This window comes from Megalobrama amblycephala, linkage group LG8 (genome assembly GCF_018812025.1).
Source record: "Megalobrama amblycephala isolate DHTTF-2021 linkage group LG8, ASM1881202v1, whole genome shotgun sequence".
Lineage (NCBI taxonomy): Eukaryota > Metazoa > Chordata > Actinopteri > Cypriniformes > Xenocyprididae > Megalobrama > Megalobrama amblycephala.
In genome coordinates this window covers 23,843,045-23,857,166 of record NC_063051.1, presented here as the reverse complement: position 1 = coordinate 23,857,166, position 14,122 = coordinate 23,843,045, and the positions used below count along the sequence as shown (strand labels likewise).

At 36.1% G+C, this 14,122-nt stretch overlaps 2 protein-coding genes across 3 annotated transcripts in view; one reads left to right on the top strand and one right to left on the bottom strand.

Annotated features, from left to right (window-relative positions):
• Positions 1–81: 81 nt before the first annotated feature.
• On the top strand, positions 82–9,814 carry prkag1 (protein kinase, AMP-activated, gamma 1 non-catalytic subunit). Of its 2 annotated transcripts, none has more exons than XM_048200149.1 (13): positions 82–273; positions 2,653–2,704; positions 2,994–3,094; positions 3,577–3,658; positions 4,057–4,115; positions 5,136–5,181; positions 5,268–5,322; positions 5,404–5,530; positions 5,711–5,921; positions 6,034–6,071; positions 6,381–6,527; positions 8,042–8,141; positions 8,580–9,814. In XM_048200149.1, exons 1-13 carry the CDS (start codon positions 265–267, stop codon positions 8,588–8,590), a joined length of 1,038 nt encoding a protein of 345 aa, XP_048056106.1. In that variant the 5' UTR covers positions 82–264; the 3' UTR covers positions 8,591–9,814. The 2 variants fall into 2 exon arrangements, with proteins under 2 accessions (XP_048056106.1, XP_048056107.1); XM_048200150.1 differs by having other exon boundaries at positions 84–273; positions 5,756–5,921.
• A 1,141-nt stretch (positions 9,815–10,955) lies between these two features.
• The window catches only part of acvr1bb (activin A receptor type 1Bb), a 30,918-nt gene continuing 27,751 nt past the window's right edge, over positions 10,956–14,122 (bottom strand). Inside the window, exon 9 of the mRNA XM_048200145.1 lies at positions 10,956–13,842. Coding sequence (XP_048056102.1) covers positions 13,717–13,842 — 126 coding nt within the window. The 3' untranslated portion in view covers positions 10,956–13,716. The remainder of the gene's footprint in view (positions 13,843–14,122) is intronic.

The window sequence follows — 14,122 nt, the reverse complement described above, 5'->3', positions numbered from 1 at the left end:
ACTCTACATTTATAACCAGTTTATTAGCAGGATTAATAAATTATTATGTACTATAATGTATCTATTATGATGAAGCGCGTGCACGTTTGTGGCGTCATATCCGGTCGCGGCCTCCGCTGCGGTCTTCCTTATTCTGTAAGAAGTCTGTAAGCGAGGAGCGGCACCAGAAACGAATTAAACATTTCCTCTACCGACTTGAACTATATTTTCGCATTTGGAGATCGAAGTAAACAGCATTAATCGTCTTCACACTGTGAATGGATCATGGAGTGTGTAAGTAGTGTGAGATTAGAGTTGATCTAACAGATTCAGTCTCCCTGAATGACGCCGAAAGACAGTTAAACCAGCGGCGGATTTTGTTTAATTGTGTTACAATATTCAAAATGGCTAATATTGATTAAAATGTTGAGATTGAGGGTTAAGTGTTATTAGTAGGGTGGCTATAGTTTCGTGTAACGTTAGTATTTCTTAATCATATGAAGCCAGTTATACATCTCCTACGGTGAAGTTGAGTTCTCTGCTGCTAGTTTACTGCCTTTACTGCCAGTAACTTTACTATGTTAACAAGTTTACTGCTTACACTAGTACTGTTAACTCGTTTACTGCTGTTACAGTAGTACTGTTAACACGTTTACTGCTGTTACAGTAGTACTGTTAACACATTTACTGCTGTTACACTTGTACTATGTTAACCCGTTTACTGCTGTTACATTAGCACTATGTTAACTCGTTTGCTTCTGTTACATTAATACTGTTTACACGTTCACTGCTGTTACACTAGTAACGTTACTGTTAACAAGTTTACTGCTTACACTAGTTCTGTTAACTCGTTTACTGATGTTACAATAGTATTGTTGTTAACCCGTTTACTGCTATTACGTTAATACTATGTTAACAAGTTTACTGCCTTTACACTAGTACTATGTTAACAAGTTTACACTAGTACTGTTAAAACGTTTACCGCTGTTAGAGTAGTATTGTTGTTAACAGGTTTACTGCTGTTACATTAGTACTCTTAATAAGTTTTCTGCTATTACTCTAGCACTGTTCAACACGTTTTCTGCTGTAACTGTTACATTAGTACTGTTAACACAACTTGTAAACATAGTACTAATTGTAACAGCAGTAAACTTGTTAGTACTAGTGTAACAGCAGTAAATGTACTGCTGTTACACTAGTACTAACTAACAAGTTTACTGCTGTTACAATTAGTACTATGTTAACAAGTTTACACAAGTACTGTTAACATGTTTACTGCTGTTACAGTATTATTGTTAACATGTTTAATGCTGTTACATTAGTACTCTTAACATGTTTACTGCTATTACACTAGTACTGTTAACACGTTTACCGCTGTTAGAGTAGTATTGTTGTTAACAGGTTTACTGCTGTTACATTAGTACTCTTAATAAGTTTGCTGCTATTACACTAGCATTGTTAACACGTTTTCTGCCGTAACTGTTACACTAGTACTGTTAACACAACTTGTTAACATAGTACTAACTGTAACAGCAATAAACTTGTTAGTTAGTACTAGTGTAACAGCAGTAAATGTACTGCTGTTACACTAGTACTAACTAACAAGTTTACTGCTGTTACAATTAGTACTATGTTAACAAGTTTACACTAGTACTGTTAACATGTTTACTGCTGTTACAGTAGTATTATTGTTAACATGTTTACTGCTGTTACATTAGTACTCTTAATATGTTTACTGCTATTACACTAGTACTATGTTAACACGTTTACTGCTGTTACACTAGTACTGTTAACAAGTTAACTGCCATTACACGAGTACTATGTTAACAAGTTTACTGCACTAGCACTGTTAAATTGTTTACTGCTGCTACACTAGTACTGTTAACATGTTTACTGCAGTTCCATTAGCACTATGATAACAAGTTTACTGCCATTACACTAGTACTATGTTAACAACTTTACTGCCATTACACTTGTACTGTTAACAATTTTACAATGTTAACACGTTTACTGCTGTTACAGTAGTATTGTTAACCTGTTTACTGCTGCTACTAGTACTTTGTTACTACTTATTTAGTAAGATTTTGCCAGAAAAGGTTTTAGACATTCACGGTAATGTTAAAAATCTTGTGTAATATTAATTGCTGTATTTTTCTGTTTGCTTGATTTTTATTTTTATTGTATATATGTAACTCTTGTATTTTTGTAAATCAGTTTTTGCCATGAAGATGGCTATGGCATGATGCTGACATGGCATTAAATAAAACTATACTGATACTATCTTAACATAATGTTCAAGCTAGTAAGTTGTCAAGTTTCCTATCTGTCAGCATTCTCTGTTATTGGCAGTTAAAAAGCAAAGCAGTGAACTCATCCATGGAGGAACAGTGCTAAGGATTTGAAGTTAAACTCTAATTGTCTGAAGCTCTGGAGTTCAAAAACAATAGTTAATTAATGTGTAAGAATTTGAATACTTTGAAGCAAGCAGAACTGTCATTCTGTTAACTTCTCTGGCTAATATGTATTTTCTAGAGACATTTTTGCCTTTTGCTCAGTTTAGTATTAACAACTCTAGTTCAGCTTATTGTTAATTTCATCAGGAGAATGATCACATTTATAAGGGAAAACCAAAAGTGAGTTTTGAATGTTTAAAACTTGACATCTGTTTTTCAGGTTCCTGCTGTTCTAGATGAGTTGGATGGTAAAAAGGAGGTGCACATAGAGGGTAAGAATGTGAATAAATAAAAATGAGACTAGTCCTGCGATCACCTGCAGCTTATGCGTGAGATTTGAAAGCAGAGCCGAGCAGGGGTTTGACTTCAGTGTTTGCAGTGAAATCTGAGACTAAAGTGACAACAGAAATATGATCCGGTGACACTTTGTACTCTGACACTTTTTCTCTCATATTTTCGTTGGTTGTGTTTTAATGCTTGTTCATGATTTGATGTTTTAGGCGGTGCATTTTCGAGCAATAAAATTGTGAATTATTCCTTTTTTCCTTTCCTTCAAACCAGATCCTGAGTATAATGTCTACACCCGCTTTATGAAATCCCACCGCTGCTATGATCTGGTGCCCACCAGCTCAAAGTTAGTGGTGTTTGACACTTCTCTCCAGGTGGGAACTCAGAAGATGTTAAATTTGCAACCTTGTTTACAACCCATTTACTTTCATGTGTGACCTATTTCTGTGTGAAACAAGAAAAATGTTGGGCAACACTAGATTTTACTCGTCATTAATTAATTAGATAATGTAAAGTAGCTGTTCCATACCAGAATACAGCCAGTCTCAATGTGCATTTATTAAACTATGCCTAAAGCCTTTTGGTTTAAGTGTTGTCAGCAAGAAAGCTGTTATTTAAGAAGAACAAGTTTACTTTTTGATAAAAGATTATTAACACAAAAAAATATTTATTTGGAATAATGTGCACAATTATTAATAGGCACATGCATTAAAATGCTGGGGTCAGTATTGATTTTATGTTGATTTTAGGGGTTGGATATATTTGCTCTGTACTTGTATTATTTGCAACTGTACTCTGTCAATATTCATGACATTTAAACTGTCTGCTGGTTAATTTGTGGTTCTTTGGTTACCAGGTAAAGAAGGCGTTCTTTGCCCTAGTGTCTAATGGGGTGAGAGCAGCGCCTCTCTGGGACAGCAAGAAGCAATGCTTTGTTGGTAAGCAAGCTTTTTTGGACATTTCAGATGTCAAAATTGTGTTAAATTTATTGTGATTGATTGACATTAACCCTGGTGTTGTTAGGTCATTTTAGACCAACATGAACAATGAACACCTGGATTTTTATTAACTAACATTAACAAAGATTAATAAATACTGTAACAAATGTATTGCTTATTGTTTGTTACTTAATGCATTAACTAATGTAAACAAATGAGACCTTATTAAAAAGTGTTACCTATTATTGTTATTATTATTATTATAATTATTATTAATATGATACATTACTTAAAATTAAATAATTAATTTACAATTAATTCACAGTAGTTAATTGTAACAAGTTTTAAAAGTTCTGATTCAACTTATGCATGTCTTTCACACTTTTTTTCTGTTGTAGGTATGCTGACCATCACAGATTTCATCAATATACTTCATCGCTATTACAAGTCTCCTCTGGTAAAATTCTCTCCTGCTTGCCCACATTAAAGGCCCGTTCACACCAAGAACGATAAAGTTAAAGGTGCTACAGAGGATGTTTTGTTTTATACATTTTTGTAATATTACTTGAAACTGTCTTTACTAACTGATAAAAGACTATTTATGAGGTGCACTGAAAAGAATAATATTAATATACATCATCAGTGCAAGAGGTAGGGCCTTAAAAACATCAGCCAATCGTTTACGCGATCATTGTGTAAACGATTGGCCCTCTGGCTTGTCAATCACTGCCATTACGTTCCTTGTGAGAGACGTGCGCGGCTGCGCTCTCCAGTAACTTTCCACACTCCACAGGCGCCGCATGTTTTTGTCAGGAGACAGGAGTAACAACTGCAGATTATGAGTTACCTGCGGTGAGTCTGACATAATGAATCCACTAACAAGACACAGCGAATGCCGGTGGTAAACACTCGTGTTCCAATACTCGTGCACGAGTTTTGGGAGGCGTTCCCTCGAAATGAGGGGGGTTGTTCTTATGCATGCGCTCATTTCAAAAACTCAGTAACAGTCTTTGGTTTCTCAGTCGACGAAAAGATCCTCTGTAGCACCTTTAAAGTTCTAAAAACATGATTTTGCTGTTCTTGTTGGACATACACGGCTTTAACCAGCAGATGTCCTCAGTGTACTATGTTTCGAGTGAATCTAGCTAGTGTGATCAATCTAATCTAACAGTGAATTTAGCTGACATAGCCAATATAGTGGAATAAAAACAACACCTAGACTTTTTCGTTGCAACTTCGAGGGAAGCAAGACAATGTTGTCGAAACTAGCGCTGGATACGTAAGGTAATTTTAGGTTACACTCTTTGCTAGTCTGGCATAATGATCTCAGCTCCGTTAATGCTTTCTTTTTTGTTATCTTTATAGTTATTGTTCTTGGTATGAACGGGCCTTAAGACTGTTATTCTCCGATTTAAGTTTTTCCTCAGGTCAATTTAGGAAATTTTCAAAGATTTCATGCATTTTTCTCTTGTTTTAGGTCCAGATATATGAGTTAGAAGAGCACAAAATAGAGACATGGAGAGGTGGGAATAATGCTTAGATGTGTGTTCATGATGTAAATGGTCTGATGTGTGAGCCTATGACTGATCTGTTGTTGTTTTTCTAATAGAGGTCTACTTGCAAGATTCCTTCAAGCCTCTCGTGAGCATATCGCCCAATGCCAGGTAAGCGATTTATTGGTGCAGGCAGATTGAATGGTTTTGTTGGAGAGATGTGATATGTCTGATGTTTTCTCTCTGTCTCAGCCTATATGATGCAGTTTCATCTCTACTGAAACATAAGATCCACAGATTACCCGTGATTGATCCTCTAACTGGAAACACACTCTACATCTTGACACACAAGAGGATCCTCAAATTCCTGAAACTCTTTGTAAGTCCTGCATAATAATCGCTCACCTGTGACTCATAAAATTAAGCATAGGTATTCATTTATTTGGTTATGCTCTGTCACAGTGTTGTTGCTGTAATTCTGTCTCAACTGGAATGGAGCAATTATTGCTAAATTTACTCATCTACTTGTACAATTCAGAATTTGGTGTTTTCTTTCTAGAAACACAGAGTTCCTTTTCATGATGATGCTCATAATCTCTCCCAGATATCTGAAATCCCCAAACCAGCGTTTCTGTCACAAACACTGGAGGAGTTAAACATCGGAACGTTTCACAACATCGCAGTGGTTCACGCCGATACGCCACTCTACTCCGCGCTGGGCATCTTCGTGGATCAGAGAGTGTCCGCCCTTCCTGTGGTGGATGAAAATGGTGAGTGGAAATGTATTCCTTTTTTTTAGATTATAAATTACAAATCTGTGGTTTTGTTTTTTCCTTCTCCTCTCATGTGATCATTGTTTTTCACTCTCATTTATGCCGACAGGACGTGTGGTTGACATCTATTCCAAGTTTGATGTTATAGTAAGTTTTGTCTTTATATTTGTTGTTTCTAACTAGAACAGTGGAGTTATTGAATGAGAGTGTGGTGTTGTTTCTGGTTCGATTGGATTCACAGCTGCTAGTGTGTGTGTTTTAAAGCCTCTGGTTTTGTCTTATTGATCAGCTTGAGCGAATGCAGCCACTACTGTACACAATCTCTTACTCATAATGCTGTGTCTTTTACATTATGTACTTGATTTAAAATCTTAAAGTAATGTATTTAAGAAAACACACACAATGAAAACTTTTTCAAAATGAGCCCCATGATAATCTGGTTTTCGTATCACACAGAATCTGGCAGCAGAGAAGACGTACAATAACCTGGACATCACTGTGACTAAAGCACTCCAGCATCGCTCGCAGTATTTTGAGGGTGTGCTCACCTGCCGAGCCAGTGAGACCCTCGAGGCCATTATCAACCGACTAGTGGAGGCTGAGGTGAGGAACACGCATGTGACAATGTGAATTAACCTCAGCCTTTTGGTCATGATTGCATATATACCATTCAAAATTTTGGGGTCAGCAGGATTTTTGAAAGTCTCTTAGTCTCTAATGATGCTGTTCTAGATGTATGTATATATGTATACACACACACACATACACACACACCAGGGTCAGAAATTAACATGAGCGTGGGGTAAAAATGCCACCAAAATGAATAAAAAGAAATTCAAGATATGTGTGCAGAAATGTCCCTGCACAGTTAAACTAAATCTGTTATGGCTATTGCCGTAAATGTTAAAATGAATGAAAAGTGTCAATTTACGGCATTTAGATCTGCGCATCGGATTTCTTTTTTTTGGGGGGGGGGATTCAGCTTTGAGCAATATAACCAGTCACATGTTTCTGTTGAGCTTCTGAATGCAGTGGTTAATCAGAAGTTTTTAGATAATAAACAACAAAGTACAGATATGATGTAAGAGATTAATGTTCGCTGCATTTTTGCGATAACTCGCACTAAAGTCATGTACTGACATGTTTTGTCTGTGTTGCCAGTTATGACATGCCGTTTCCCCAAACACACACACATTTTTGTTTTCTGTTATTCAACATTAATAATTTTTATTACAATATCATCGACAATAATGACTTTTTTCTTAAAGGTGCCCTCGAATGAAAAATTTAATTTATCTTGGCATAGTTAAATAACAAGAGTTCAGTACATGGAAATAGTACAATAATAACTGATAATAACTGACATGATCCATGATAACATGATATTTTTAGTGATATTTGTAAACTCTTTCTAAATGTTTCGTTAGCATGTTGCTAATGTACTGTTAAATGTGGTTAAAGTTACCATCGGTTATTACTGTATTCACGGAGACAAGAGAGACGTCGCTTTTTTCATTTTTAAACACTTGCAGTCTGTATAATTCATAAACACAACTTCATTCTTTATAAATCTCTCCAACAGTGTAGCATTACCCGTTAGCCACGGAGCACTATCAAACTCATTCAAAATCAGAAGTAAACAATATAACAGTATACAATACTCACATAATCCGACGCATGCATGCCACATGCATGATGAACACTTTGTAAAGATCCATTTTGAGGGTTATATTAGCTGTGTAAACTTTAAGGCACTGTTTAAGGCAAGCGCGAGCTCTATGGGCAAAGAGCACGGGATTTAAAGGGGCCGCAGCATAAAATCGGCGCGTTTATAATGATTCCCCAAAAATAGGCAGTTTAAAAAAATTAATAAAAAAAAATCTATGGGGTATTTTGAGCTGAAACTTCACAGACACATTCAGTGGACACCTTAGACTTATATTACATCTTTTGAAAACATAATCTAGGGCACCTTTAATATTGCATCCCTAAGACAATATTGATACATGTAATAAGATAATTATAAAAATTGCTGTTATGAAGGTAAAAATGCCCCATATGACAGTAGCTCAAAATGAACTGTGCGTTTTAAACGTACTGATTGATCTCATTTTCAGGTTCACAGGTTAGTGATCGTGGATGAACAGGAAGTTGTGAAAGGCATCGTCTCTCTGTCTGATATCTTGCAGGCTTTGGTGCTCACCAGTGGGGATGACGGTAAGACTCATTTCTGATGTAGTCATCGTTTGATGGCCGTATTCTGTTCTTATTTCTGTAGAACACAAAATAACCTTCTTGCAACCTTTTTCCAAATGACATTTCGTCACATTTTATATTTATATGCCACTTAATACAATACAGTATCAATGGGAAAAGTGAAGCTTTTTGAAACTTTGAATCAATTGCAATAGTGTCAGACAACAGTGTCATTATTCAGCTGAATTTAGTTAAAATTTTGTTTTCATCTAATAGTGCCTGTGCTGCTCATTCAATAATATCCATGAATATTAAATGACAGAAATGTGCCTTTTAAAGTTGATGGTTTGATTTCCAAACTTAACCATTCATTTAAAATCCTACAGCAAATGTTAGTTAGAATAGTGCTGTCAAATCAATTAATCGCATCTAACATACTTTTTCTTTTTTTCCCCTCAGGAAGTGCTTGATGGAAGAACAGTGAAGGACGGCATCTCTCTGGTTCCTTCCCTCTCAATAAGCTGGAAGGTGATCCATAAAAAGGAGAACATCTATGATATGCAACCAACTCAAAAACAGGAGTTAATCAAGCACAACAGATTTATTTACAGATCCAGATGCTCCATTGAAGAAAGAGACGTGCAGAAAAGAAATTGCTTTTCTAAGAAGAAACTCTTTTTAATAATTGAGCCCTAAACCCTCTTACCACTTCAGGGAGTGGTATAGGAAATATTTTAACTTCAAATTGTTTTAGTTATCTCGCTCGACACTCTTTTTGCTGATGAGACGTCCGTCTTTCACATTATTTCCCTCTTCTTCTGTCCTCATAGAAGGAAAATACATGAGCATTGAAAATGCAGATGAGATTAAGGTGAAGGTAGGATTGTCTGGACTGCAGAAATTAGGCCTAAAGGCCAAAGCTTGAACTGGGAACTAGTCATTTATGTTTTGTGCAGGTGTTTAAGTGTCAGTGGAGAAAAACCAAGTATGTGAATTCATACTGAGAGACTGAAACATTCCGTTATTGTCCTGGACGTGATTTTGCAGGGTATTGTAGCGTATTTTTCTATCTCATGGGCATTTGATATTGAAGAGGGTTGTCCTCTAAAGCCAGATCTACACTACACACTGAGACACAAACAGCCACTCTCAGTATTTGGGGAAGTTTCATTGGTTTATTCTGATCCAGTTTCTCTGAACAACTTCCTTTACATTGTGAACATTGAGGAAAGGAAGGGAGATCTTTGCTAAAATGTTTTGATATTCATTGAATATTTATATTATTGGAAAAACAATTACTGCTCAATGTTATTATCATCATGTATATTTAGTATATTACCACAAATACATTTTCTTTTTCTGATGCAGTTTCATTTCTAGTTGATTTCTACTGATTTTATTCTGCTTTAGTTGTTTTAAGGTCCATTCATGTTTTGTTTTTTTTAATGAATTATCAGCATTTACCCCACCCCCAACTTTCATAACCCAAATATCAGATTGCATCTTGACACACTTGTTTTTATTGTAGCTTGTCTTGCTACAGAAAAAAAATTCGATTGTAATAGATTTTGCTGGTATTTCTCTCTAATCATTTTTATGCCACACACATGTAAATACACATGAACTTTTCTAATTCTCTCATGTCAAAGATGTTTTATTGAAGGCACAAGGAAAATAAAAATTTATTCAGTTTATAATGTGTTGCAGTTCTTATGCTAGAAGGTAAACTAAGCAAGAGAGACATTTCACTATAAATGTTCTCACCGAGATCGCACGATTAAAATGACACTGCTATCTTATATTTTTTGGCATCTATAAGAGTGTAACTTTAAAGGTTTTTTGGCCTCTTGCAGCAACTCCTTTACCATAAACGCTTTTAAAGCATCTGTAGCGCTTATTTCTAAAGATTAATGAAAAGCCATCACTCAAATGTAATATAAAACTAGAATTTTTATGATATGGAAACGCTTAAAGGTGCCCAAGAACGTTCTTTCACAAGATGTAATATACGTCTAAGGTGTCTCCTGAATGTGTCTGTGAAGTTTCAGCTCAAAATACCCCATAGATTTTTTTTTATTAATTTTTTTAACTGCCTATTTTGGGGCATCATTAACAATGCACTGATTTACAATCGGCGCCGCCCCCTTAAATCACATGCTCCCTGCCACACGAGCTGTCAACTATATCCTTGGATCATGGATCAGCTGTGCACAGCTCCAGACGTTAACTGGCTGCCCTTGTCTAATGCCTTTTATAATGTTGGGAACATCATGGGCTGGCATTATGCAAATATTGGGGGCGTACATATTAATGATCCCGACTGTTACGCAACAGTCGGTGTTATGTTGAGATTCGCCTGTTCTTCGGAGGTCTTTTAAACAAATTAGATTTATATAAGGAGGAGGAAACAATGGGGATTGAGACTCACTGTATGTCTTTTCCATGTACTGAACTCTTGTTATTTAACTATGCCAAGGTAAATTCAATTTTTGAATCAAGGGCACCTTTAAACATCAGCTCATTATCAGGTTCAAGTATATATTGAAGGCTGTGATCTCTCTAAAATGTCAAACTTAAGTATAGAACAAAATTACTAACTACTATTTGCAATTTCCAATTGTGATTGAGCCGAATTAGTTTTGCATTAACATCTTATGAACTTTCATATTCCCTCAGGCTTCAACCATTTTTAAATAAACATTAAGCAAATATCATGTGTTAATGTCTTATATGACTACAAAATTGCATGATTACAACTCACTGGAAACTTGACTAACACATCATTTACAGGTTTAAAGTGCCGCGTGGAAGCAAAAAAGAACGCAACATGACAAATGTAGGAAAATCTGTGTTTATTACCATTTAATAATTACCCATGTACATGATTGGAAACTGAAAATTCCTGAAAAGTCCATGTGGATTTCGGAAATACACGCAGATTATACAGGTAGGCTGTGAGGTCAGAGGATAGAGGAAACTTCCTTATGATAAACCAGGACTAGGACTGTTTGCACGCCATAAATCACATTGTTGCCGTCTTTTATCCATTATAATTAGCCAGGCGACGGATGTCTCCACTGCAGCGAGTGGATGAAAGGGACTAGTCGTTCATGAAGCCCAAATCCTGCCAGCAGCTGAGACGCTTTCTGGAAGCTATAAATACATGTACAAACTCTGAATTCAAACTCTCGTTTAACAATAGAAACAAATAGAATTCAAACCAGAACTCTTATTCTCAATCCTAAAAGATTTTCCTTATGATACTGACAGATTTGACAGTCAGCAGCTAGTGTGCCAGTGTAGTCTTCTAGTTGTCAGTAGTGTTGAAACTCAATCAATCCAGTGTTACAATCACATTTCACATAAGCTGACATGGTAGTTTGTCCTTTTTGGATCCATATTACAAAAATAACATGAAAATAAAATCTAAAAGAAACCATCTTCCAACCATACGCAATCATTTTTGGCTTTCTCTGGACACATTTTAATAACATTAAATAGAGTAAGGTGACTGAATTGTTGTAAATGGACGAATGAGATATAACAGTACTTATTCTGATTGTCAAACATCAGACACATACTCGAGACACTAATCCTGAAACATCAGGTAAGCGATTGGGAGATTAAAATCAAATAAAATAAAATGAAAGACCACAGACCAAAACCCCTGTACAGCTGCTTCAAGACAATTCCTACTGTTAAAAGCGCTATACAAATTAAACCTGAATTAAATCTGAACTGAGTCACAATTAAAAAAAACAAACCACAAAACAGATTAAATAAAATACAGCTAGCTACAACCACACAATTGTCTACGGAATCAAAGTTGATTATTAAAAAAGGTCATACATTATAGAAACTATATTTACATCTTGCATATTCCATACAGAAGCGGAAAGGGAGAGGAGGGCAGTAGTATATCCTTTGAGTATAAGAGAGGAAATGAATGTCTGTCTGGAGTCATAAATACAGTGTAATAGGAGTAAAAAGGCTTCGACGCCAAACTTTTCAAGTCAAGTTACATTTTCAAGTCGTTCTTCCCATTACAGGCCAGTGCATGAAGAAGAATGAGATCTATTTCCTCTAGAATCACTGGAGACATTGTGCCTTTGAGGAATAGTTCACGCAAAAATTAAATTAAAATCCTGTCACTTAATTCACTCTCATGTTGATAAAAACCTGACTTTCTTTCTCCCATTGGAGTCGGAGGAACGCTCAAGCAACGCTTTTCTTTACGATGAAAGTGAATGAATTCTGGGAGTGTCAAGCTCACAAAAAAAAGCATCATAGATGTAGTCCATATAAATTCAGAGAACTTGGAATATAGCACAAAAAGTGTTATGCAGATTCCTTTTTGGAGCTTGATTTCATGGAAAAGTGCAGCGTGCACATTCTGCTCAATGTCTCCTTTTGGGTTGCATGGAAAAAAAAAAAATCAATCATACAAGTTTGGAATAATATGAGGGTGAATAAATGACCATTGCATGAATTGTTCCTTAAACAAGAGCTTACAAAACAGTCCCAGAACTCCTCAACTAATAAAATGTGCGTTAAGTGTTGTCATCATTTTTAGTGTCATTTAATGCTACAGAGAGAAGCAACAAACAGGTTTAGCTATGAAAAACAAACTTTAACAAAAGCCTGTACTTTACCCAGCAGTTCTGGTTGGGTTTTAACGGACCGGTGACCCGCACAGCTTCACATCTCAGATGACCCTGCTCCTGTCCAACGCTCAGGACGTATAAATACGATCAAAATGCCAACACTTTAGCTTAGTCAAAGGATTCGGAAATGAAAAAAAAGTATGCTATTTACACTTCCATACTTTTAAAAAATATACTATGTACAGTAGCTTTATTTGCCCATGGAGGAGAGAAGGAAATCTAATGGCGATAAAAAAATAAGGACAATATGAAGGATCTACAAGCTAAAATAAATAGACATCTCCGTACCGTTCAGTAGTAAGAATAGATGTGTGCGCCAGTGTGTGATTCCAAAAATGAAGATGGCTATAATCCACGAATCCTCTGTAATAAAGTGCAAATAAGGTCGTTTTGCTAACAGCTTTAACGTGGTTATGAAACACTGGCTAGGAAAAGGAAACAGCTGATCATGTCGGTCACGCTCATCAAGCAGTGCCATCAGTCCACCTTGAACCAATTCACCCCGTCTACCATAAACTGGTTAACCGAGGTATCCTGCTAGACTGATCTAAGAGAAAGCAACGAACCTGCATCAAAATGACTGTGTTCATCAGAAGTTAAAAGGGTTAAATATGTTTTAAAAATGATCTTTGGGGAGAACTGATTTGAACAGAAATCATGAAAGTCGCATTTTGATTACAGAGTTGGGCGGTGGTAGTAGTAGTAGTAGTAGATAGACGCGTGTCAGTATTTGCAGTCCGAGGTCGTTTCAGAGGAAGAGACGGTAGCGTAGGTTCAGTAGTTTTGGCGGTGGGGTGAGGTAGGCCCCGTCACAACTCAGTGGACGGAAATCATTTTTAAACTGGCAGGATAGTTTAGAGTGGTAGTATGTCTGTACACGTTGTGTTTCCTAGGAGTGTTACGCTCTTTCGCGCAGATGGTAGTGTTTCCGTTCAGATTTTCATGTCTTCATCCACGCTGAGTTGAGACAGGGTTTTCTTGATACGGAGAGCAGTCAGTCGCGCAGCGCCGTTCGCGTACCAGCACTCCCGCATGATCTTCCCCATCACACGCAATGCCTGGAAAAAAAACACATTGGAGAGTGAATTTACCCTGTGTGGGTTCAGATCATTCTTATATGGATATATTATCTATTGTAACGTTGCACAGCATGACAACCAGAAAATTTTAAACATCAAATGTATGATCAATTTTTCAAAATCATCAAATATGTTATTTTGTTAAACTTTTTTAAATTATGTGAAAAATTTAAAATCATTTTTATTAATACTTTTATCCAGCAAGGATGCATTAAATTGATTAAAAAAACATTTATAATGTAAAGACATTAATAATGTA

What these genes read in the sequence shown, in the direction of transcription:
- prkag1 (XM_048200149.1), top strand. An exon ending in TCCTGTGGTGGATGAAAATG is followed by an intron (nt 5,922 to 6,033) that starts GTGAGTGGAAAT and finishes TTATGCCGACAG; the next exon opens with GACGTGTGGTTGACATCTAT. An exon ending in ACCGACTAGTGGAGGCTGAG is followed by an intron (nt 6,528 to 8,041) that starts GTGAGGAACACG and finishes TCTCATTTTCAG; the next exon opens with GTTCACAGGTTAGTGATCGT.